The sequence below is a fragment of the Mus caroli genome, chromosome 19 (assembly GCF_900094665.2).
Source record: "Mus caroli chromosome 19, CAROLI_EIJ_v1.1, whole genome shotgun sequence".
NCBI lineage: Eukaryota > Metazoa > Chordata > Mammalia > Rodentia > Muridae > Mus > Mus caroli.
In genome coordinates this window covers 22,506,074-22,531,982 of record NC_034588.1, presented here as the reverse complement: position 1 = coordinate 22,531,982, position 25,909 = coordinate 22,506,074, and the positions used below count along the sequence as shown (strand labels likewise).

At 46.2% G+C, this 25,909-nt stretch overlaps 1 protein-coding gene across 10 annotated transcripts in view; it reads right to left on the bottom strand.

Annotated features, from left to right (window-relative positions):
• Positions 1-25,909, bottom strand: part of Kank1 (KN motif and ankyrin repeat domains 1) — a 195,238-nt gene that overhangs the window by 36,484 nt on the left and 132,845 nt on the right. For 8 of the 10 annotated variants that reach the window (XM_021151518.1, XM_029472382.1, XM_029472388.1 and 5 more), the window contains one exon: positions 19,517-19,636. In XM_021151518.1, the coding sequence (XP_021007177.1) occupies positions 19,517-19,553 (37 nt within the window). In that variant the 5' untranslated portion in view covers positions 19,554-19,636. Of the gene's footprint in view, positions 1-14,109; positions 14,251-15,499; positions 15,648-19,516; positions 19,637-25,909 lie in introns of those variants that run through there. The other 2 variants (XM_021151519.2, XM_029472391.1) reach the window with 2 other exon arrangements.

The window sequence follows — 25,909 nt, the reverse complement described above, 5'->3', positions numbered from 1 at the left end:
GCTAGCCTGGCACTTACCATACCACGTGCTTAGTATATGTCGGCATCAAACTTTACATCTGTGCACCTGCTGATGAGTAAGTGTGGCAGGGAACGACATCATCTATTAAAAGCAGGTAAGCCGGGGCAGACTGCCCATGCTACTTGCTAGTTATTGGCAAGCTAGATTATCCTCCAACTGTATAATTAGAAAAATAGGAGTCTACCTCACTGCTGTGAGAATCATCAGGGATGCTGGGGGGGGGTGCGGGGGGGGCGGTCCTGTGCTATGACTAGATCCGTAACAGCCCTGATAACCCAGAAATTATGCAGAACTCTACCTCTAAATCTGTCAGGACCCCATGAGGTTTGGGTCTGAGGTATGCATTAACATCAAGGGAATCTGCTAAGCATTCTCTTGAGCCCCCGAAGCAGGTATGCATGAGCACATGTATAATATATTGGAGTGGGGGCTGGTAGGTAGAGGGGTAATTGTGTCCAATTACACACAGGAAGGAAGTCAAACAAAAGTGAACAGCCACCTTAACTTCTAAAAGCATACTAGGACAAGGTAAAATATATTCTTCCCCCAGGGATATGAGAAGGTACTCGAATGGTGCTCGCTCTGCTGTCTCTGGGGACGTCCTCAGAGCAGAGGGCACCTGAACACTGCACAAAGACTGCCCAAGAACCAGCCAGTACATTTCCACGGTGGTCACTCTAGTAGGGCCTTCCTAAGCTGGGGAAAGGAATAGTTATCGTTTTGCTGAACAAGAACATGAGTATAAATGGGTCTTCATTCATGGTCAAGCAGTGGACAACTGAAACCCAGACACCAAAAACTGCAGTTATATTTTATGTGAAAAACAAGTCCACTATTATTCCATGATTTCCATGGCCACTGCTTGACTGAATAGCTTGACCAATTTTTTTGATACCAAAATTCTCTATCAGGGCATGATGCCAGTGTTTGAGTGAAAGTAGAAATTAATCTCTGTGGCTTTCAGACCAAGGGGGAGATCCAGTAGGGCCTGTGGCTTGCTCTGCAGGGCCTGTTGACCAGCACCACTCCAGTTGCCTCCTGGCCAACAAGACTGAGCCACCCTGCAAATACAGCAACCCAGTGGCAATGCCCTTGGCTCTACCTTGGACATGAGTCAAGAGGCCAGAGGCCAGGCAATAGCAGTGGGGAGGAAGAAAGTGGAAAAGGCCAGCTACTGTTCCTGGGAACAAAATAGCTTACGTCTTATTGGGGGTATGCTGGACCAGGGAGGTAGGTGCATGGAGGAGGCAGGTACCATGTGCCTGGCACAACCGTCCTTCCATCCAGTGTTCAGAACCAACAACAGATGCATCACCTCTTAGTCAAGAATCTACAGGCTTCTCACCAGTCATCCTGAGCTGTTTGCTCTCTAATGTTCACTGTCTGGCTAGCGAACCGGTATCAAATATTGCGTAGCCTCATCTCCCCCACCCAGAGGAGAGCTGCTTCCCAACCTTTGTTCTCAGGAATTCCATGCCAGAGCTAGAGAGATGGCTCAGTAGTTAAGAGCACTGGCTATTCCTGTAGAAGACCCACGTTCGATTCCCAGCACCCATCTTGCCCCTCACAGCCATCTGTAACTCCAGTTCTAGGAAATGCTATGTTTTCTTCTGACATCATCAGGCACCAGATACACACATGGTACACAGACATACATGTATGCAAAATACCATATTCATACAATTAAAAAGAAAGAAAGAAAAACAAAACAAAACACCCAAACAAACCACAAAGAAACATTGAAATTGGGAATGGTAGAGCAGACTTTAATCCCAGTACTCAGAGGCAAGGGCAGACAGATTTCTGAGTTTGAAGCCATCCTGGTCTAGATATTGAATTCTACGTCAGCAAGAGCTACATAGTGAAACCCTGTCCCCCCAAAAAAACATAAGAATTCTGGGCAACTCTAAGCACAAAGAGAAAACAGGCCAGGTATCCAAGTATCCAAGCTCCGACCCATAGAGAGGGCGCCAACTAAACTTTTGGAAATGTTTGGGGGAACTTTTGCAGGGATCCCAGACCCTACAGAGCTGATACAGGAAACCAGATTTTATATCTCGGGCAAACAGAAGAGTGAGTGCTAAAGAGGCAGCTCCATTAAGAGCACAGCTGTCTTGCGGAGGCCCTGGGTTCATTTCTCAGCACCGACAGGATTGCTCACTATAACTCTAGTTCCAGGGGCTCTGATGCCCTCTTTTGGCCTCTGTGGGCACCAGGCACACACATGGTTCACAGAGGCACACCGTTAAAACACACAAAATAGACAAAATCTTTAAAAGGGAAAGAAAAACACGTGAGAACAAATGTCCAAGGAAGGATGGACGAACAACAACATAAGGAAAACCCTGGAATTTAAGAAAGCCACGAACTCAGAAACTCAAGCTTTAACATCAATGTGAATTAGTCAGTCACCAGAGCTACAAGGACATCTTTGTGCCAAAGCCATGGGCTAAAGGGAAAGTTTTCACTGAACCGAGAGGCAAGTGCAGAGTTATTTTTTCCAGCCTGTAGTAAAGGCAAATATTTTTCATAACACACAGAGGCCCACTTTATAATTCAGGAACCCCCACCTACATGTCACGTTCCCCTGTCTTTTTTGGGGGCCTTCCTACTTACCCACCCAGGGACACAAAAGCTGCCATTCTCAGCGAGGCAGGAAGCTAAGTCTCAGCAAACTTCCCTCAGCATTAAAGGGACTCCACACACTCACAGGCACAGAGCCCAGGAGCTGCTGCGGCGGAGTATTTATTTATACCCATTTGGAATTTCCTGACCGACTAATAGCCACGGCGTCTAATTCCATGACACTGAGCACTGTGAGACAGCAAAATCACCAATGAATGAAGCTGCGTGACTCTCAGATCTTAACTGAAAAAAAAAAAAAAAAAAAAAAAACAGGCCGAGATGGGCCTCCCCCCATCTCCTAACTCCTCAAATCACCCTCCCTCTGTGCAATACTGCCCTAGAAACAGAGCTCTGTTAACTCTAGGAAGAGAGAAAGGCAGCCAAGGTTTCTCTACTCCTCCCTCTTCCCCAACTCTCTAGCCAGAGGGAGAAGGGGTCCTTGTTATAATCTGTGCTATCACTCAGATTATAACAAGCCAGTAGTAGCCGGCTTGGGAGGAAGAGATTTGGTAGGATGCTGCCCCAGCCTGGGCTGGAGACTCTCTGAGGGTATTTTTATTTAATGCAACATGGACTCTGAAGGCTAAAAACATCACACGTAAATCACAGCCCACCTCCCACCCCACCCATAACACACAACCTAAATGACTTGAAGTTCAAAGGCTGAGAATTAATTTCAGAACACGTACGTTTTGTTGGTGCGGTGGCATGAAAGGGCACACTTTTGCTTCTGTTTTGAAAAATGAATAAACTTGTGTCTCTTTAATGATGAAGTTCATCACTTTGAGGAGGAAGGAGGAGGAAGAGTAAGAAAGAAGGAAGGAAAGAGAGAGAGAGAGAGAGAGAGAGAGAGAGAGAGAGAGAGAGAGAGCAAGTAGCCTTGACCAAAGCGCATAGGGTAGATATGGCCCTATGGAAGGCTTGCTGAATGACATCAGAACACAAACAAGAGACGCCAGTCCCAAACAATAGCACAGAGATAGCTGGTGGTTGGGGTTCTCACAGACAACCTTGTAAGACCCAAACTAGGGGCAGCTACAAGGAAAGTGGTGAGGGTTTAGCATTCACAGGCCCTGTTGGGTTTCTCTGCTCATCTCAGACGCCCATGCCCGTCTACCCATCATTTGCTCTTCTGCCCATCCTCCTGTTAGCTGAAACCATACAGGGGGGTTCTGTTTGCTCATCTGCCCAGCAGAGGGTTTTCTGTGAAAAACTACACTTATTTCAACCAAAGCCATTGAATTAATTTCTCTCTCTCTCTCTCCCAGAATAACCAATTGGTTCACAGAGAAATCAAGAGCAAAGCCCCAGTGTCACAGATTTTAAAATATCAAGCCCCAATAATTCTAAGTTACTTTACTCAATAATGCCACCATTAGGTAAGAGAACTGAATGGGGCCTCTTCACCTCCCCCAACCCCTGGTTCTGGACTAAAAATAAAAACTGATCTATAATTTACACATGCGAAGTGACCCACGTTATCTGTGAAGTTTGCATTCTAGTAAATACAGTTTGGGACCTATCATCATAAACCCAGTTTTAAATGTCCTAAACGCTTCAGTATTTGTTTTCTGTAGAGAAACTGACTTCTAGGTTTTTTTTTTTAAATACAATTCTGTATTATAGTCACATTATTTTAGTCAAAGTTGAGTACTGATATCACAAAATTGTTATTAAGAATTAAACTAAGGCCGGGCGGTGGTGGCACACACCTTTAATCCCAGCACCCGGGAGACAGAGGCATACAGATTTCTGAGTTCGAGGCCAGCCTGGTCTACAGAGTGAGTTCCAGGACAGCCAGGGCTATACAGAGAAACCCTGTCTTGAAACAAACAAACAAACAAACAAACAAACAAACAAACAACACCAAACAAACAAACACACAAGCAAACAAACAAAAGACTCAAAACAAACAAACAAACAAAGCATTGCTGTACTCTTAAGGTTTGGTTTCCGGCACAGATGCTGCGGCTCCAGTTCCCAGGAGCTCCAACGACACCCTTTCTGGCCTCTTTGGGTATTTCACACACATTAGTGTGTGAAATAAAATAAAATAAAATAATTAAACTAATGAAAACATCACAATGCAGTATTTTCTGATCCGATAAAAGCATTCTGCTACATTTTTACAAATATTATGTTCCAGTAAGAATATGATTTAGTACATAAAGCAATGGGTGCGAATTATTTGGCTTTTGTGTCCTGTACCTGATGCTGTGTGGAGCCATCTGTGTGCGTCTATGAAGGGGAGTTCTGGCAGGTCAACAGTTATTGTATGCAAATAAATGTCTAGTCTTTTGTCAGGAAGACAGAAGGTAGGGAGGGAAACACCAGAAAAGATGACTTCCTCCTGGTCTGGGAAAAATCAGCCACAAAGATGCCCGCCCAGGTAGAATGAAAGAGCCATTTTTTCTTCATTCTCTTCAGACAGAGGAGGCAAGAGGGCAAAGAGCTGAGGGGTGAGGATTCTCTGAAGCTGCTTCTCTGACAGGCTGAGAGTGGCCAGAAAAGGTGACTATCAAGAAGGAGACTCTCTGCAGTCGCCAGGCTGCTGTGGTGGTCCTACCATGGCTTTCCTCCAGGCCAGGGGCCTCGGAGCTCTGCGACTACAGGTAAACACCCATGGTCCTCAGCTCTGCCATCCAATGGAGCTACCATAGCAAGACTGTCCCCTGCAGTCTACCCTTCACCAAGAGAAGAGCAAAGCCACGTGCTAACGAGGACCCTGCGGTGGACACCTCTGGAAGCCCGTCCCACGTTGTCACCTCTGTCCCGATCGCTATTCCCTTGCTTATGTGATTCAGAGCCCTCCATCCTAACCCCACAGCAAGAACGCATGTATTAGGTGGCATTCTTGTACCAGCCTGCCCACCTGCTTCCCACCTGTCCCCGCTGCCTACTGTCTGTCATTCTGTCATTATCCACCCATAGACGAAGCACCAGCACCTTCCCAAGCAAGCGCTTTCCCCAACAATGATCTCATCCCCCTTCACAGAACCCTGCAAAGCAGGTGTGACCACCTCTGCAGTTCACAGATGAGCTGACGTCATGCGCATGCGCACGCACAGCTTCCTTCTGCTGCTGCCCTGATGGCGGAGGATTGCATTGCATAGTCGGGCATGCTCCGTCCTGTGGCTTTCATGGAGGGAAAGTGGGTCTGGGCGAGGGACCCGGTGCTCTGAAGCGTGGCGAAGGTTACATATAGGTAGATTTCAGTAAAGAATTTTTCTTCCAACTTCAGAAACAAACAAACAAACAAACCTAACCTAATACAGTCACATTGTTATATTAAAACTAAATACTAGGGGGGTGGGGTGGGCTGGAGAGATGGCTCAGTGTGTAAGAGCACAGACTGCTCTTCTGAAGGTCCTGGGTTCAAATCTCAGCAACCACATGGTGGCTCACAACCATCCGTAACGAGATCTGGCGCCCTCTTCTGGAGTGTCTGAAGACAGCTACAGTGTACTTACATATAATAATAAATAAGTCTTTAAAAAAAAAACAACTTAATATTAATCCCCTCCCCCCCAAAAAAACCTTGTCCCTAATAGGTAAGTTGAGGGAAAGCATCCACATGTCATGTCTTGATTCTGTAAAAACATTCTGCTAAATTTTACTGGTCAATATCGTGTTTTAGTAATGCTATTTTAGGGACTTGCATTTACTATTTCTTTGCTGAGTGAGGTTCATAGCTTATTTTTCTCTGGAAAAACTCATCTCATTTCCAAGGGCCAGCTAAACACCAGCTCTGGGTGCTGGAGTGTAGCCCAGTGGTAGAGGCCTTACCTAGAATACCCCAAAGCTCTAGGTTCAATCCCTAGCAATGAAGACAAACACACCCCCCACCCCCACCCCTGACCCCATGTCATGGCTAGTTTTTATGTCAACTTGACATCAGCAAGAGTCATCTGAACGGAGGCAACCTCATCCATTGTGGGTGGGGCTACCCCTGAGCTGGAGGTCCTGGGTTCTATAGGAAAGCAGGCTGAGCAAGTCATGGGGAACAAGCTAGTAAGCAGCAGCGCCCCCACCTGCAATGGCCTCTGTATCAGGTCCTGCATCCAGGTTCCTGTCCTACTCGAGTTCCTGTCCTTAATTCCCTCAGTGATGGAATATTACCTGCAAGTGTAGGGAAAATAAGCCCTTTCTCTCCAAGTTGCTCTTGGTCATGGTGTTTCGTTACAGTAACAGAAACCTAAGCAAGACCCTCTCTCACCTCTCCCAGTGCCCTCCGAGGCTGCTCCTCATTCCCTTACCTAACCACCCACCACACCCCCTAGCAGCTTGCCTCCTTTCCTACCAATGCTCTCAGAGTAGCTTGCACCTGCTCCCATCTGAGCAAACCCCTTATATCCTCTCTGTATAAAATCCGAGAGCTCTGTCCTCTCCATCTTGGACAGGGCCGTCCGTAGGGCTGTCTGTGTCTGAGGGCCTCGGGTATACAGGACAAGTTCAATTCCAACCCCCCTCAGGGAGCAGAACTCCCATATTTGTCTCCTTTCAAGGTGTTTGTGAATGCACCAGGGACTCACCTCATGGCCTCATTTCACAGCCAAGCAGGACTCTGGGCACAGAGAGGTGCCAGCAACCACCTTAGCTCTGTCATTCAAGGGGCTGGCATGCATCTCGGAACCTCCCACAAGTCCTCAGCCCCTGGACACTCACAAGCTCCCTCTGGCTTCTGTTAGAAGCCGATCTCCACACCCACCAGGAATCAAGACCTCCTGGGGCCTGGCCCGACTTGGGCAACAGCATTGTCAGAGGCTCACGAATGGATTCTGTCCTGCAGCCAGGAGTGAGAACCATACAAGGTTCTTCCTGGCTTCTGAATTTGAGTCGAGTTAAGACACTCATAAACAACCCAAGCACCCTTGGGGCTTAGGTCGGTTTAGGTGCCTTCCAGGTCAAGTATCTGAGCTGAAAGGAAAAGCACGTTAAGAAAATCGGGGGACTCAGGGAGCCCCTGTTTCTTTCTCTGGTGACTGTGTTATTGGGTCATCCATGGTCAGTGTTGCCTATATCCTGATTTTTATTTTTATTTTATTTTTTTGTCCTTAAAGAAGCTGAAGAAGAAGAAGAAGAAGAAGAAGAAGAAGAAGAAGAAGAAGAAGAAGAAGAAGAAGAAGAAGCAGAAGCAGCAGCAGCAGCAGCAGCAGCAGCAGCAGCAGCAGCAGCAGCAGCAGCAATTGTTATGTATATACAAAATGAAGCAATTTTAAATATCTGGGCAATGAACTCAAAACAAAGCTTTGGAGAAACAGAACATCACCCCTCCCCCGCTATGTTTCAGGCAGCGACACCTAATACCCCTCTGTTCCAATGTCATCCCCATTTCAATCATTTTCCTTTTCTTGTCCCCTCAGGGTTCAGAAGCTCAGGCTGCCCTTGAACTGTGTAGGTGACCTTGACCCTCTCCCCTTGCTGCTGGGCTTTGTACATGCTGGGCTGGCACACTCCACCAACTCACCTGTATCCCAAGGCCTCCAGTTTATTTGACAGTGGCTTTCATCTTGCAAAGCCATTGAAGGAAAAATAAAACACCATGTAACTCAAAATTTAAAAAGAACTAATTTGTTGCATATTAATTCGGTCATCCTTTACATTTAAATTTAGTTATTTAGCTAGTGAGAGCAGAGCAATGGCTCCGGAGGCAGAGGCAGGAAGCTTTGGGTTTGAGGCCAGCCTGGTCTACAGAGCAAGTTCCAGGACAGCTAAGGCTACACAGAGAAACCCTGTCTTGAAAAACCAAAACAATAACAACAAAACCAAGGAATCAAACAAAAACTAGAACCACAGCAAGGACAGCAGTCCAAACAACACCCCACACCCTCCCCACACGAGTAGCTTGTAGAACCTTTCTACTGACCGGTGTTCATCCTTAGAGACAGGTTGGGAGCTCTCCTAGGGCCTAGGCTGTTTCTAGTGTATTGGAGATTTCCTCCTAAGCCTTAAACATTCGAATCCCTTTAGGCTGGTGATGGGGTGTGAGTGTGGACCTCTGGGCGTCTCTGGAGAGAACTGTGGGTGCAGTTTCTTCTCAGAGCACTTGTGCTCCTTTACCCACCTTTCATTACCAACCAAGGGGGCCACAGGACTTGCAGAGGATAAGAGGGCAGGTCACCAAGACTCTGCATCCCTATTCCTTCTGTGGGGTGTATACCAGGCTCCACCCTGGGTGTTGGAAGAGGGCTCTTTTACAGGCCTGGATTAGCAAGACCTGTTCATGAGACTCAATGGAAGGGCAGGCTTTCCCAGGAGAGGCCACCCAGCATGCAATGGGAGAAGGGTGTGTCCTGGTAGCAAAGGGGTGTGGTTCTTCTCAGGAGAGTGTCAGAGGAAGGGGACACTATCTCACTGTCCTATCTTAAAGAAAGAGAAGCCTGTTTTGTTATGGCCCTGAGCGAAGTCTCACTGGGTTTCCTTCCAAGGGGCCTGCTGCCATTCATTCTTCTCACCAGATTAAAGGAGGAGATTTGGGTCTGTCTGGCCAAGATTTAAAACCAACATTTAGTTGTAGCTTTTCTTTTTACTTTGGCAGCACTAGGGATTGAACCTAGGGCCTTACAAGCAAACACACCACCTCAGAGCCATATCTCCAGCCTTCTATTTACATTTTATTTTGACTCAGGATCTCCCAAATTGTCTAGGATGGCCTTAAACTCCATTGGTAGCCTAGACAGGCCTTCAATGTGCAATCCTCTGGCCCCGGTCTCCTTAGTGTCTGGGATTACAGTCTGTGCCACCAGGCCTGGCTGAAACCAACATTTTAAAAAGTCAAATGGCAAAAATCACCTACAGGGCACAGAAATAAGTAAGGGAATTAAAACCTTAAATGTTCACAAGGACTACGTTAAAGACTGTGACCGAACAAAGGGAAGGGCGATTTATTTCTTCGTATCTTAAAAAAGATGTACAAAAAGCAGTGAGGCAGAAGTAGGGCCGACCACACTCCCAGAATCCCCAGCCCAGGTCCCACCCACAGTTCCAAGGAGTCCACCAAAACCAGACTGAATAAATAAGCTTGACCAAAGAGTGTGTTGGTATTCCGCCTCCACCCTCTGGCAGGCTTCTTAACAAGCAGTGAAAGGGACAAAGGAGCCGTAAAGAACTTTCCAAATAGCCCGAGTAACCTCCTGAGGAGAGCCGTGCCCATTACCCTCTCTCGCACACTACTCCGCACCCCTCTCCGCATCCAGAGGCTCACTGATGACGTCATTGAAGCCCGCCTTCATGAGAGAAAGCAGATACTGCCCCCTTGCACAAGTGGAACAGGAGTTAGCGCATGTGACACGGTCAAAACCACCTGCTTGTTTTACCCAAGTGGAGAGATCAAGTGTGACTATCACTTGCAGAGCAAGCGACTCGGGAGAACAGGCTGGTAGAGAACACGCTACGGCTGGACCGGTCGATGTCAGACTGGCGAGCGGCAGAGCCCACTTCAGTCCCACAATTCTGCCTTTTGCTGTGAAGCCTGTGCACACTGTTAGAGCCAGCGCATTATAGGGGCTCTGAAGATGTGACTGACCAGGAAATCGGCTGGTCCACAAAGCAAGGTCTACAGAGGCTCTATGTAGCACGACTCCTCCCTCTTGTCACAGGTGGGTGAAGCACAGGACCTTTGAAGGAGGTGATGGCGATCATTTGATAGAAATGTCAAACACTCTTGGGATTGAGAAGAGGAAAGAGGGAAGGGCTGGAGATGGCTTTTGCTGCTCTTCCAGAGGACTGGAGTTTTGGTAACCAGCATTCCTATTAGGCATTTCACAACAGCTGCAGGGTATCCAACATGCTCTTCTGGATTCTGGACTCTACCTGTCTGCACTCTCATCTACATACCCGTAGACATACACAATCAAAACAAACAAACCGAACCAAGAAAGGAGATGATGAGAAATGATTTTAAAAAGGAAAGAGAAATTCCATCGGACCTGTCAGGGAACAGCGATGCAGAGCAGAGAGTCACAGGATGAAGAGCCTGCATTCATAGACACAGGAAACGCTTTCAGGCCCAGAGAATAGTGCTTCAAGCAAAGCCTCAGGCTGGGGATCGGACCTGGGATGGAGCAGGCGCGCCTCCCGCTTGCACAGTTGTCTGGCCTCTCACTCCCTCAAGCCCTGGGGAAATCCATGTGGTTTCCTCAGGCGTCAGGTCTGATGGTAACAGAAGCAGACGATGGAGTATGTCATAGTTGGCCCCAAAGAAAGGTTCAGAGGTTGTTTTTTTTTTTTTTTTTTTTTTTTTTTACAGTTCTAAAGTTAATGGGGAAAAAGTATTTGAGGAAACAGAAGAGCAGAAAAATCTTGCCAACCATCCCTAGCAGAACAAAACCATAACCTAGGGAGAAAGGGGAAGAAGAGGTGGAGACATTTTTTTCCAGGGCCGAAGAAGTCTGGCTTGTCACACAAAGCAGGAAACCAGCTGTGCCCCTGCCAAACGTAATTCTGAGCGGGAATTTTGAAGTGAACCGCCGAATGAATGAATCTTCTGAATTGAAGCATTTTTGCAGTTTTCCGTCACTCTCCCTACAAGTCCCTAAATGTCACTGCAGCTTAAATTCACCACCCCTGGCAAGGATTCCTTTTCCAGTGTCACAGTGTCCAGGGAATACCGAAGAATAATTCCACAGAGGAACAGCCCTGGGTGGGGCCTGAAATCCCTTTAACCATTTAAAAGGCGGCTATTTTGGGATTTTTTATTTCTCATCATTACTGTGGGGTATTGTGGGTTCCAGCTGCTATTTCCTGGTGCCCAGATAAGGTCTTAGCAATGTCATCGCGGGACAAATACCTACGGCTGCTCGTATGACTGCTGAGGGTGTGTGTGAGGGGAGAAGCATCTTGGGGACCAACAGAGGTGACCAGCCCTAAAACTCATGACATACTAGGGACATCCCTCTCACACTGTCTCTGGGGCAGATTTGGAAGCTACCTAGAACCTGGTACGAGCTGGGAAAATCTGGTGGCACGGGGCTTCGTGTTTTGTAACTTTTTCCTGTCAGCTACATTGTTGGAATGGTTTTACGGGCAAACCATCCCTCCTCCCACACTGGCCTTAACTTCCAGGTCTCCACCCTGCTGTGTTGTAAACATCAGTGTATCACCAGGCTGATTCACCCCCTGCAGGCAGAGCTCCAGTGAGGGTACATGCTACGCAGACCCAGCAGGTACTTTGGTATCCTCTGCCAGGGCACGGGATGACAAACCAGCCTTTATCTTCATAGTTGGCAGGAGCAGGCAAACAGGCCACACCCCCAAAGTTTTCCCCAGTTGGAATACAACCCCCTAGCCCATCAAAATAATACTGAAGGACAGAGAATCAGCTGTACCTTGGTAGGTCTCTGGACTTAGGCAGAGGTTGACTGATAACAGAGAAAGAAAATTTAAGAGCTGACAGACAACTGTGGCATTACAAAGACATTAAGCACTGGGTTTGTGAGCCATCGGAAACGCCCAGTTTCTCTCTCTTCCCTCATCTCTAGCTCGGAAGTGTTTGTCCCTTTTCTTGTAGGAGACTCTAACACACATCTGTGGCAGAGGAACAGCGCACCTTGGACTAAGGGGCAGCAGATATGAGAGAAAGGCAGAAGAGGGCAGGGATAGGAAATGTGGACTGGGTGTGCTTCAATCAATGTTTTTACAAAATTATTTACAAAGCTGATGGGGTTTATCCACTCAACCAACTGTTATGTGAATAAATCCAGAAGCCATGGGATTCACCTTTGGTTCTAAATAACAAGAGCATTTGAATTTTTAAAATCCCTTTTCTTTTCTTTTCTTTTCTTTTCTTTTCTTTTCTTTTCTTTTCTTTTCTTTTCTTTTCTCTTCTCTTCTTTTCTCTCTCTTTTTGGCGTATGTATGCATGTGAGTGTGTATGTACAGGTCAAGCAGATATATTCCTCCTTCATTCTCCTCTCTCTCTCCCTCTGTGTGTGTGTGTATTCACTATGTAGTTGTGGATATTCTGGAGTTCACTATGTAGACCAGGCTGGCTTTGAACTCATACACATCCACCTGCCTCTCCTCCCAAGGGCCAGGATTAAAGACTGCGCCACCCTGTCTGGCTCTACTATATCTTTTGTGACAGGGTCTCTTCCTGAACTCACTGATTGGTTACAATGGTTGGCCAGCACTCTTCAGAGTCCACCTGCCTCTGCTCAAGCGATGCTAAAGTTACAGATATCTGCAGCCACCCCTGGCTTTTCCAGGTGGGTGCTGGGGATCTGAGCTTAGGTCTCTGCAGCAGGCAGTTGTTTACCCACGGAGACATTCCTCCAGCCTCAAAAAAGTATATTCAAAATGCAAAAGATTATGTGGGAATGAGAACCCTTCTTCAGTGACATGAAGTCACAGAAAAAGAACGCAAGTGAACACAGGGCTTGTGACTTTTAATAGAAAGCACATCTCTGAATGCTTATTTCCAGCCTGGCTCCTTAAATAAAGGTTTACGTGGTGAAGAAGTGATGAAGTCTACAACCTCTGATCCGGGAGAAGGAGCTGTCAAGAATCATTCAAGTCTGGCCTCCCATACAATGAAGCAGAGCTGGGACTTCTGAAGTTTAAAGTTCCAGCTAAGTTAAATCTTGCAAACGCCACGCCCAGACCCTTGGCAACACTTTCCTGTCTGTAGTCTACTTTCTATCTACTGATGAATACTGAAGGACTGAAGAATACTGCTTAGTTTGAATTCCAGCTGTCACGGGTCCTAAGAATGGCTGGGACGAGGAATCTGGTCACCGTATTTTTAAAAATCCTCAAAATAGAAACATAATTTTTAAGTGGGGTGGCCACTTGTCTGTAGAAAACTTCCTGCCGAGATCACTAGTGCTTAGACACAAATGGGCAACATATATTTTTAAAATGTCTGTTTTTAGTCTTTCTCATGAACCATAGAGCCTAAAAGCTGAACCCAATCTTGTCTTCTAAACACGAGCATATTTTGCATAAAGAATATGAAAATGAATGGGATAATGAACAGCTTGCTCAGAATACATTTTACAGAGATGCCAAGAAAGGAAGAGAGAGAGAGAGAGAGACTTACACCGTTTGGCCCGAGAATGTCTACAGCAGTTTGAATTGATCCTGTAATATCTGATTTTCAGATCCTCAATCAAGTTTTTATTAGCAAAGTCTACTCAAGGCAATTTTATAACAATTTCCAGAAAGGAGAAAGAATTTCTTGCTTCTATGAATCTAAGACGTATGCTAATATTCTTCATGCCAGATCAACTCAAACAGCTTTTGACAGGAAAGAAGCCCAAAGCAGAGACTGGGCCCTTTGGTCAGTCCTTTTCTTCCCAGCCTATAGAAACCTCAGAGACTGCACAAAGGAGATGAACTGAAATTCTCTAGAACACAGGAAGCAGGCACAGCCTGGAGAAGGAGAGCTGTCCATGGATGGATGCCTCTAGTGCCCTGAAGCCACTTAAGAGCAAAAGTGTAAACCGTAAAAAAGGCAATACTCACCATGGGAAGTCTCAGAGCAGAGGATTTCTGAACCCTGGTGGCAAAGGCTGTGATGGCTTTGTGCAGCACTTAGAGTCACCGCAGCAGAAATCTGCAGCCCAGGGTTCCTCTGCCTTGGCCCGGCCCAGGAGCCCTTCCCCTGTCCTTCCTACTCCCACAGAGGCTGGTACTCACTGGAAGGAATCACCAGCAGCAGCTGAGCTTCAGCCCTAATAGCTCGCCTGCTTGAAACCTGATGCTTAACCCATTGTGACTGGGCGAGCCTTGGAGGGAAGAGTGCTGGGAAGGCAATGCTGTCGGCAGGTTAAGACCGAGCCTTGAGTTAATGCAGTGGGCAAGCCCTGAGCAGGGAGGATCTTTCCCAGCCTCTCCAGGGGTGGGGATCAACTCTGGGGTTCTGTTTAGCTACACTGGCAAGACTTCAAAACCCAGGGTCTTCCAGTTGTAACTGGTGTTGGCATTTTAACAGTTACAAAACCCAAAACTATTTGCCTTACCAAAACAAAACAGACGAATAAACAACAGCCCTGTCAAAGACCATTGCTATAAGAAAAATTATTATACTTATGACCTTTGGTGTGGAATGAGCCTTCAATAAAAATTAATATCTAAGTTTATTAAAAGGTAAAGGCACAATCTAGTTAAATCCAATACATACAGACAGTTAATGCTAGGAAGGAAGTGTGTGGTACCATAAAGAAATAAAAGGTATTAAAGAGGTTAATTTAACTCAATGAAACAATGCACAATAATGTGCATTTAAAAAAAGCCATAAACACAACTGTCATCATGTCCATTAAGAAACTTAACACATGGTAAAGAAAAAAAAAACTATTACCATAATTCCTATCTTAAAGGACATCTTGTTTTTAATTATTCCACTTTTCAGGTGCTAGTAAATTTGCCTGAAATAAATAAATAAATAATATATTTATTACTTATATACACAACAATAAGTACATCACAATATGTTATATGTATGTGTGTGTGTGCGTACCCCCACACATCTCTTGGTCTGTTTTGTCACGCCATCTTATCAGCTATTACATACACTGTCAGTGTCAACACTTAGCCAGTGTGAGCTTGTATTTTGCCATCTGAGAGGAGGGAGGAGAGGCCAGCAACTGAAATAAAAAAGGAACACCCTCCCTCGCCCAGCTCCTACCTGTATTTTCATGTTAAGAAATTCAGTTTTACCCTTGGTTTTTTTCTGACAGCCTAATGACAATTCTTATGGGAAAATACAAGGCTCAATAAGAACATGCAGCTAACACCCTATTACAAAGAGAATCAAGAGACCCTGAGAAGTCTTGGAACGTCCGAGATTTTTCTAAGCAGTTTGAGCTCTGCTGGTGGGGCCAGGGTAACCAATGGCAGGGCTGGGACTCACCATCATGAACACACTGTAGCTTAGCTGTGTCCTTTCTAAAGATGGTCTTGGAAAACACCACAGCAGGCTAGTCAATGTGGAGTAGTGTTTAAACTTGAAATTCCAGCTGCTAGGCTCGCAGTGGGCTCAGAGTCCTGTTTGAGAAATGTGCCTACCCAGAAAAAATATTTACACAACCCGGAGTGGGCTGTGGGCGCTGCAGCTAGCTTTGCCTGCTCTGCAGGAGTCCCAGGCTCCGTCTGCTTGACCTGGTCCTTATCAATGCCCTTTGTACCTCATGTGAGATCAGCACAGAGACAAAACCCACAGCCAAATCACTGACGCCCTGACAGTTACTGAAGCCATTACAAAAGCTGTACACTTTTAGCTCCTGTTTCTGTGAAATGACTCTTAGGAAACCACGACCAGGAGAAGAATGGCAAAAGGAAGTTCTCTGTATCACTATCTTCCACGAGGGAAGGCGTGGCTACTTTCATTCCAAACACCCCAACAAAAAAAGGAAGAGTAACCAAGCTGCTGGAAATATGGCAAGGGGGATCAGGAAGTTATTTGTAAAGATTAATTTAAAAGCTATTTTCCATGAAGGCTGGGCAGAATACAGACAGTGTTAAAGCCAATGGCTGGGTACCAAAATGTACGAAAACTTACTGAAACCCTAGGTTTGCCTGACAAGGAAGGGAAAATGCTAAAAATAAGACCTATTATGTGGTGGGAGGAGCCAGGAGGTGATGATGCATGCCTTTAATCCCAGCACTCAGGAGGCAGAGATGGGCAGATCTAGAGTTTGAAGCCAGCCTGGTCTACAAAGCAAGTTCTAGGACAGCCAGTACTACAGAGAAATCCTGTCTTGAAAAACAAGCAAACAAATGAAAAAAAAAAAAACCCTAAATATCAAAAACCTGTAAGTATCCCTCACACTTCTATTTTCCCATCAAATTCATGAATGGTATCAAATTAATTTTTTAAATGGAATTAAAAGATATTTTTATTTTATGTGTAGGTGTGTTCTCCGGCACAGATATACATGCACCACTCGAATGCCTGGTACCCATAAAGGTCAGAGGAGGGCATCAGCCAGATCCTCTGGAGCTGGGGTTAGAGATGGTTGTGAGCTGTCATCTGAGTGCTGGGAACCAAACCCAGGTCCTCTGCCAGAGCAGCAAATGCTCTTCAACCTCTGAGCATCGCTGCAGCCACAACCATTCTTAGTGTTTAACGTAGTCAGTAGTGTGTGAGCAGTCATCGTGAGGAAGCAGACATCTGCAGAAAGTTATGCTCATCTAGCTACAAGAGGGAGGGGCCACAAAGGAGGGAAAGAAACTATTAGCAAGCACGAGGATGGTCACTGGCCAGAAAAGTCACTTAATCGGCCTCATCCACTCGCTCCATGTTACTGTTAGGAGAGCAAGCTTGCTCTACCGTCTCAGCACCTGGCAGGGTTCCATAGGCACCAGAGCAGGGGCTCATGACAGGGACAACAGACCCGTCCTCTGATGTCTGACTTGCACTTTGTGTCTTAATCAACGTTCTTCTGAACAACATGCCTATCATCCCAGCGCCCATGAACCACATGTAAGGGCACATGCCTACAATCCTAGCGCTCAGGAGGAGGAAACAGGACTGAGTTCAAGGCCAGCTTGGGAGACCCCGTCTCAAAAGAACCAGGAAACAATGCATGACAAAGTTCACAGCCTGTCTTGTCTTTCCTTCCACTTGTCTTGTGAAGACGAGGGGACACATGTTATTATCTTCACCTGACAAATCCGCCACTTGGTATTCGACTTCTGAAGGAGTCCTAAGCTCTAATTAAAGTTGCACAACATTAATTAGTGTTTAGACAGGTATCAATCAGGGTAGGAGTTTGCAACATGACTTGGGAACTTGGGTGAAGAAGAGCAGGCTGTCCCCATTCTGAAACCCTGAAGACATCCAGTCGCTGTTCTCATCTGTGATCCTTGCTTACTGCCTAGCTAGTTACCAAAGAGGCAAGAACAATCAATCTATGATGAAGCAAACTCACGAGAGCAGATTCCAGTCACTAGGAGCGTTTTGAATGAATGCATACAGACTGGACCAGTGGACAAAATGGTAGAGCTGAAACTCTGCTAAAGAAGAGACAGTCATGGCAATGACTGAGGCAGAGAGGGGCAAGCGGCAAGAAGGATGCTGTAGGTGGGAGAGGTATGGGTGGGCTAGGCTTGCCCAGGTCAGCAAGCAGAAGACCACCAATTCAATGCGAACTCAGACACCAAATATTTCTGTGGTGTAAACTCATGCTCTATTTTAGCATTCCCTGAACACACAGCAGACCCAGGCTTCCACTGTATACAATCCCAGAGGGCAGAGGTTCATGCCTGCCTTGTTCACCGCTCGCTATATTGCAGTAATTGCTGTGTTCTAGTATAAAAACCGTGCCCAGCACATAGTAGGTACTCAGTAATTGCTGTGTCCTAGTACAAACCAGTGCCCGGCACACAGTAGGTACTCAGTAACTGCTGCATTCTGGCAGTTTAGTTCTTAAGCTGAGTAATGCAGATAAATTTGCACACTCCTTACCCCTATGCCAGGACTATATCCTAAGAATTTACAAATCACAGCACCAACACGCTCATTTTAGAATCAGCACTTTTGTCCGTTCTATCTCAAGGAAGATGGAGTACGGGAGGACTCAGGAGCACCCCTTACCCAGCTAGAACCCTCAGCAGTTTTAGCGTGTGGTCAACCTGTCTGATGGCAGCTGACTGTTGTTTGGTCTTGTAGTGCTTTTTATTGGCTGTTCTTCCTTGATTCATAAGACCATAAGAGGTGTTGCCTATTCGTGTTCTATGAACCCTGAACAGTTAGTTTTAGGGAAAGGGTTGGGGGACCATGTTCAAGGGAAGGCTTCTTTAACCTTTCTATACAGCCATTCTGTAGCCTATGTATCATTGTGGTATATGTAATGTATGCACTGAGTTAATATCTAAGATGGGAGTAAAAGAACCTTAGCCTGCTTACTGCCACCCCACCTAGAAAGACAAGATCTCAGTGATGGGGGCTGCAGAGACGGCTTTAAGAGCACTGACTGTTCTCCCAGAGGACCTGTGTTCAATTCCCAGCACCCACATGTCAGCTCTCAACCGTCTGTAACTTCAGATCTGACACCCTCACAAAGACAAACACGCAGGAAATTACACACCAATGCATATAAAATAAAAAATTATAAGATCACTCAGTGAATTAAGTTACTTAAAAAAACACTGACATTAGGAAAATACAAAAATGTGTCTGGGGGCTGGAGAGATGGCTCAGTGGTTTAGAGCTCCGACTGCTCTTCTGAAGGTCCTGAGTTCAAATCCCAGCAACCACATGGTGGCTCACAACCATTCCTAACAAAATCTGATGCCTTCTTCTGGAGTATCTGAGGACAGCTACAGTGTACTTACATATAATAAATAAATAAATCTTTAAAAAAAAATGTGTCTGGGCTCTGTTCACTCCATCTCCCCTGTCCATGGCTAGTCCCATCAAACGAAACTTATAAGAATTGGTTCTTAGCATCTAGACTGGTTGCCCGTCACTCAGAGAGAGGTCTCAGTTGAATTGAATATGCCTTATGCTTATATCACCATTCAAGATTTTTACTTTTCTGTCTCAACACATCAACAGAACTTTGAAGTAAAGCAAAGTCTGACCAGAAGGCTTGGTGTGGTAAAGGCACTGACTGCCAAACCTGGCCATCGGAGTTCAATACCTGGAACTACATCATGGATAGTGAGCACTGAAAAGGATGTCCTCTGATACCCCCTCCCACTAAATGTGTGTGTGTGTGCATGTGTGTTTGTGTGTGTATGTATTTTAAGGCGAGTTTTCTAATAGATTAAAGAAGAAACAACTTTAACCAGATAGAAAATTGCCGTGAAATTCTACTTCTCTAGGCTGCTTATTATGATCTCTCAATTATTAAAAGAAAAATAAAAAAAGCAGTTTGAACTGAGACATACCCTGCCTCCTCTTTTTCCCTCTGAGCACACTTACCTACAGCACAGCCATTAACTTTTGTGGTATAAGCCATGCTGGCTCAAATCCAAGGAGGGACACAGCAAACAGTGATGACGTGTGCAAATGTCATGCAGCAAGTTCCCAAAGGCTCTCCACCTGAAACGGTAAAGAGAGCCCCATCAGATGGCTAGAACTAACCTCCGTGCCTGTGGATGGAGATGCCTGCTAACAAACAAACTAGAAAGAAAACAAACTAGAAAGGAGAGAGACAGGCTCGGGGCTGCATGAAGCCTGGTCCTAAAGTATCTAGAGGAATGACGTACCCACGGACCCAGTGCCCAGGCCTTGCGAACGCTCAAAACAATCCACTCAGAGGATAGAAAAGTGACTGCCACACACCAACTGCTTAGGAAGTGGGACACCTGACGCATGTCCCTCTTCAGTATGCTTTACATTTTACAATGATATGTAATAGATACATTATACATACGTGTGCGCATGCACACCCACAGGCACATATATTCTGAAGCTCATTTGCTTTTTTAAAAAGCTGGCCCAATAATTTCATGTACCCAACTGCAATTTCTTTTCCTTCCTTTTTTTTTTTTTCCCCTGTTTTTTCGAGACAGGGTTTTCTCTGTTGTAGCCCTGGCTGTCCTGGAACTCACTCTATAGACCAGGCTGTCCTTGAACTCAGAAATCCTCCTGCCTCTGCCTCCCAAGTGCTGGGATTAAAGGCGTGCGCCACCACTGTCCGGCCCACCTGCAATTTCAAGGCAGTTCTTGTATCATATGCCCTATCCCTTGGGGATAAACGTTGTACCAATTTTTAAATATCACATCTTTTCCCCAGTCCCACTTATTTTTCTATGCAGTCACTTTGCTAAAACACTAATACAGTGCAATCAGTTCTTTCTTAAAACAACCCAAACCTTCTGCATCTCTCGCTGTTCAGTCAGGCAAGCTTCAAATGACAGCGTGACAGTAGTCGGAATCACCGGATACAATACAGCACAACACATTTCTGAGTTTACAAGTTACCTCGGGTTACTGCACAGAGGCATACAAGTAACAAGCTTTGAAACAAACATGAAACAAGCGAGGTTCAGGAAAAGAAATACTGTTCTAACCATTGCTTTTGAAAAATGCTTCTAAAAGACACTGGCAAAGCAAGCAAATAATTATACCCAGAAACACTGCCTACCCATTGTTAACTCCAGACCTATAAAGCCAGAAGAAACACACCTCACAGGGAACCGGTGTCAGCCCAGAAGCCAAATGACTTTCCAGAAACAGGCGTGCTAAAAGGGCAGCAGAAACATACGTCACCCGGCGCGGCCGCTGCGATCATGTAGATTTGTTGAGAATATGGTAAAATACTCAACGTAAGTTGACTTTTAAGAACCAAGACAGGGCGGGCGAGATGATTTAGAAAGTAAGAAACGCTCACTGCTAGCAAGCCTGCGGACCTGAGTTCAGTCCCAGGAGCACCCAGGCGTGGTGGCTCAAATTATTATAGACCCAGTAACCCCTCCTGTGAGGTAGGAGGTGGAGACAGGAGAATGGGTAGAAGTTCATGGGCCACTTAGCCTGGAGCACGCAGGCCAGCAGTAGACAGGAAAGAGGCCCTGCCTCTATAGTGTGGAAGGAGAGAAATGACCCCCAAGAGCAGTCTTCTGACGTCCACACATGTGTGTTCACACATGCAACACACAACACGAATAAATGCAACCTTAAGATTAACAGTAAGCCCTCCGTGTCTGTGTCCACACCCACTCACACAAACCAATGTGATACTAGCACGTATAATGCCGAGAACGGCCAACATTCATTAATCTCCAACTGCGGTTAAAATCAAATGTCACAGGCCTCGGGAAAGCAGGATTTTAAGTATCATCGATTTTGAAAAAAGATGCTACCGATCAAATCCTAAACTCGAATTTGTTTTCTCTTTCTCTCTCTTTCTCTCTCTTTCTCTCTTTCTCTCTCTCTCTTTCTTTCTTTCTTTCTTTCTTTCTTTCTTTCTTTCTTTCTTCCTCTTTCTTTCTTTCTTCCTTCCTTCTCTCTCTCTCTCTTTCTTTCTCTCTCTTTCTTTCTCTCTCTCTCTCTTTCTTTCTCTCTCTTTCTTTCTTTCTTTCTTTCTTTCTTTCTTTCTTTCTTTCTTTCTTTCTTTCTTTCTTTTCAAAGTGCATTTGTGCATTTAATTAAAAACCAGAAGTAAGTGAACCAGGATGTCTACAACCGCGAGTGATCGTCCCTGGCTGGCGATGATGCTACTGCTGGCTCCTTTTATTACTTCCTTTATCTCATCACCACCACCACCACCATCATCATCATCATCATCCTCGGGTTATTTCTGCCAGTGAAAGGAGCCAATTCAAGCCAGATTAGAATATATTAAAGGCAAGTTTATTGGGAAACTGCTATCAGACCAGCAAGTTCTCTGGCTCTAAGGAAGGAGGCCAGGGAAGTCGCCATGGGGAAAGCGGGAGAAGAAAGAGAGAAAGGGTGCATACGCAGAGACAAGGGAAGGAGAAGGAGAGGGCAGGAGACCAAAATGTCTGGATTATATAGGGAGGAGCCTTTGGGGGAAGGGCAGCTCAGACCCTGGGCTGGAAAGGTCAGGGTTGGGGGCAGGGTATGCCAGGTAAGGACTGAGGGATCCTGGGAGAACCTGGAGGCCAGGTCTGCTTTGTTGTTGCTGCTGTTGTTGTTTTTTAAGTAGAGAATAGAGTTTATTCAGGGCATGGGGAGGGGAGCTGAGAAGGCATGAGAAACACATCAAGGCAGAGAGGGAGGGAAGGAGGGGAAGGGGGAAGGAAGGAAGGAATGTGGGGGGAAGAGGGGGAGCAGGAGGGGAAGGACAGAGCTAGAGCAAGTATTCTAGAGCCTGGGTCTGCTTTGATATATAAAGTATACACCTTAGTCCCTTGTGGTCTGAAACCAATCACCATGCTCCTGCTCCCTGCTCCTCCCTGCTCCCTGCTCCTCCCTGCTGCCGCTCCTCCTCCTGCTCTTGCTCCGGCTCCGGCTCCTGCTCTTCTTCTTCCTCTTCCTCCTCAATAAAAATAAACCAGTGTCTAGAATCACCTTGTCATTTGGGCTTCATTTGCTTTGAAAAGGGAGATGCAAGAATACAAATCCCATGTGACAGGCAACTGTCAGGCTACATTCTGAAGACCCAGCATGTCCCTAATCCCTGTAAGAATGAAGCTGTTGCTTGTGATCACACAGGGCACGAACCTTGCTCCTTAGCTAGTGACATTCATAGCTGTAGAACTCACAAGGACTTTCTGTTGTTACAGGCTGTTTCTGCGGGGCATGCCTGCCTGCATGCTCTTCCAATAACAGCAGGGTGCTGTGCTCTGAGACCTGATCCTGCACCTTCCACTCCCTGCTGGTTCCCAGCTTCTACACGCCCTGGAGGATGGCTCTAATCTGTGCTTCCTGGGAAACAGGCCCTGAGCTTGCAAGGCAGTGAACTGTGCACAGCAAGAGCTGGCTGGGTGAAAAGGCAGGCTTTAGGGACAGAGGGGATATTAGCTTTCCAGAACAGAAGTGACTGTGGGTGTCTGCCAGGGCCTGGGGAGACCGGAGGGAGGAGAGGGGAAGGAGGGAGTCAGGGAGGAAGCCAAGCTTCTACACTCGTCACCGTGTCACCGTGTCACCCTTTTAAAGGCTACTGCACAAAAGCCAACCAAAGAAAAACAACCTCAGCCCGAACCCTGTTTTCTGGCTACTCGGTGGCCTCGAAGGTTTGTATCTTGTGTCAATCCCGAGTGGCTTGTAAATACCACCATTTAACCTGTTGAGGGCAAACAGAAGACAAGAAGAGACAAGCTGTGGGTGTTAGAAGTGAATGAAGTATGTGTCAAAGTATTTGGATGGAGAGGAGCCCAGAATCTTCCTAGCGAAGCTTCATAAACTTTGGCCCAACACTCATTCTTATTCTCTCTCTTCTTCTTCTTCCTCCTTCTCCCTCTCTCTCCCCCTCTCTTCCCTCCCTCTCCCTCCTCCCCTCTCTTTTTCTCTCCTGAACCTCTCTCACCTGGAAGATCTTTATCTCAGATCCTAATTGGTCTCTCCCACCCTCTCCTAAAACAGAACGATACAATAAAAAGAAGGAAGCCTAAAATTAGGCGCTACAAGCATGTCCCAGATTAAATAAATAACAAGGCACTCGTCATGGGATGCAGAGACTGGCAGTGTCTGCGTTGAGAACAGCTGGCTGTAAATTGGGGAGCCGTCTCTCCCAGGTGTTACCCCACCTGACAGGTGGCCTCTGGTTGTAAGGACTAATAAAATGCTGAGTCTTAGATCAGCTCACTGAAGAAAGCAGGTAACAAGGCCACGGCCCACTCCTTCTTTACGGATCAGTACAGAATTGCTTTTCTCTCTCGGAGGGAGGTGCCAACCACTAACTCTCAGGAGATGCAACAGCGGCTCAATTCTGTTCCCTATAGAAAAGCAGTTCTTGAGCCGGGCGGGCGTGGTGGCGCATGCAGGATTAAGTCTGTAAACTACCAGTGTCACCACGTCACTTAGGACCATGATGGATGGATGCAGCTAACCTGATTTCACCCCTTGCTAGGATTTCTTAAGGCTGAAATCAGAGACGTCACCTAGTGTAAGACCTCCCATTAGATGCTGATGATCTGAGACCATATTTTCTAATTAAATGATGATAAAATGATAACCAGGGCTGGAGAGACGGCTTAGAGGTTAACTTTACTGGATGTTCTTCCAGAGGGCACAGGTTTGATTCCCAGTACCCACACAATGGCTCACAATCATCTATAATTCTAGGCCTAGGGGAATCCAACGCCCTCTTCTGGCCTCTGTGGGTACTGCATGCATGTGGTACACAGTCATACATGCAAGCAAAACATCCACACATAAAAATAAACAAAAAGTTAAAAGATAAAATGCTTATTAAAATGGGGTTCCTGAAGGTACGTGGCTTGTGGTACACTAGTGTCTAGAAAGTTAAGGTCCTGAGTTTGATTCTCAGCACCATATGAAGAAGAGGGGAAGGAGGGAGAGGAAGAGGGAGAGGAAGAAGAGGAGAGAAAGAGGGAGAGGAAGAGGGAGAGAAGGAGAGAGGGGAGGAAGAGGGAAAGGAGGAGGGAGGTCAGGAGGGAGAGGAGAAGGAGGGAAAGGAGGAGGGAGAGGAGGAGGGAGGAGAGGAAGAGAGAGAGGAGAGGAAGAGGGAGTGGAGGAGGGAAGACAGAAGGGAAAGTAGGAGGGAAAGGAGGAGGGAGAGGAGGAGGGAGGAGAGGAAGAGAGAGAGGAGGGGGGAGAGGAGGAGGCAGAGGGATTGCGTTTACTCTAAGACATATTTTTTTTTGTGTGTGTTAAAATCTGAAAGAAACTGATGCCATTATGCTACATTCTGGACAGTTTTAATTAAAATGCACTTATCACCTTGTTTAGCTCTCCTAAGAACCTGTAAAAGGCTAAGAATCCATCCCTTTCCAAGTAGCAGGCTTGGAACCTACCCAGGTCACACAGTTGCAGGACTGATCAGGCACAGCTGAGCTTGCCTCTCCCTTAAGAGATTAGCAGAAAGAGCAGAAAGGCTTTCACACAAGGGAGCGTGCATGCACCAACACGTGATGCCCCTTTCAAATCCCGTACAAGGATGCATAGGCTCAGTGCACGGACGCCTTGACTCCTTCTGCCTTTAGACAGAAAGGAGTGTAAGCAAAGCAAGATAGCAAGACAGCCTAAGGAGACTCAAAGAGGAGGAAGCAGACTCTACCAAAAGCAACTGGGCACACAGATGTGCAAATGCCTCTGCTCTAATTTTAAGAAGTGCACAGCTCAACGATTTCTTTAAGTCAGTTTTCAACCAAGCCTGAAAACCTAAGGCAAGACCTGCATCACACTACATACAAATGCCTGCAGATCCCTGCGGACTGTGCAAAGGCCGTCGACAATCTAATTAACCTCAACGATTAAAAGTATGTCAGAGCGTGGCCACAGTTCAGGATCAGATTCTCTCCCAGTGGTTTCCTGTACTTACTGGCTTCCCTGCATCTGGGAGGAGGCATATGTTAACCGGCCCTTCCTTGTTTTCAGTAGGATCCAACCTCATGTGGCCCCTTTATCTATAGCAGATAGTTTTCTTTGTGTAGGAGAGAGAGGGAGGGAGGGAAAGAAAGAGGGGAGAGAGGGAGAGAGATCTTTACTATGGATCTAGATGTAAATTAGAATCTTACCTAGATACTGGATTTCATTTCTAATATAGAAAGAAAGTTTGGGTTCGATTACTGGGGTATTTTATGCTATGTTTGTCGACACAGCTATGGGTTTATCACAGAAACCAACTAAAATGCAGACACTAAGGAGAAAACAAAATAAGCACCAGTGAGCAAGTTTAACCTTCCAACCACTCACCCATCCACCCATCCATCCATCCATCTACCC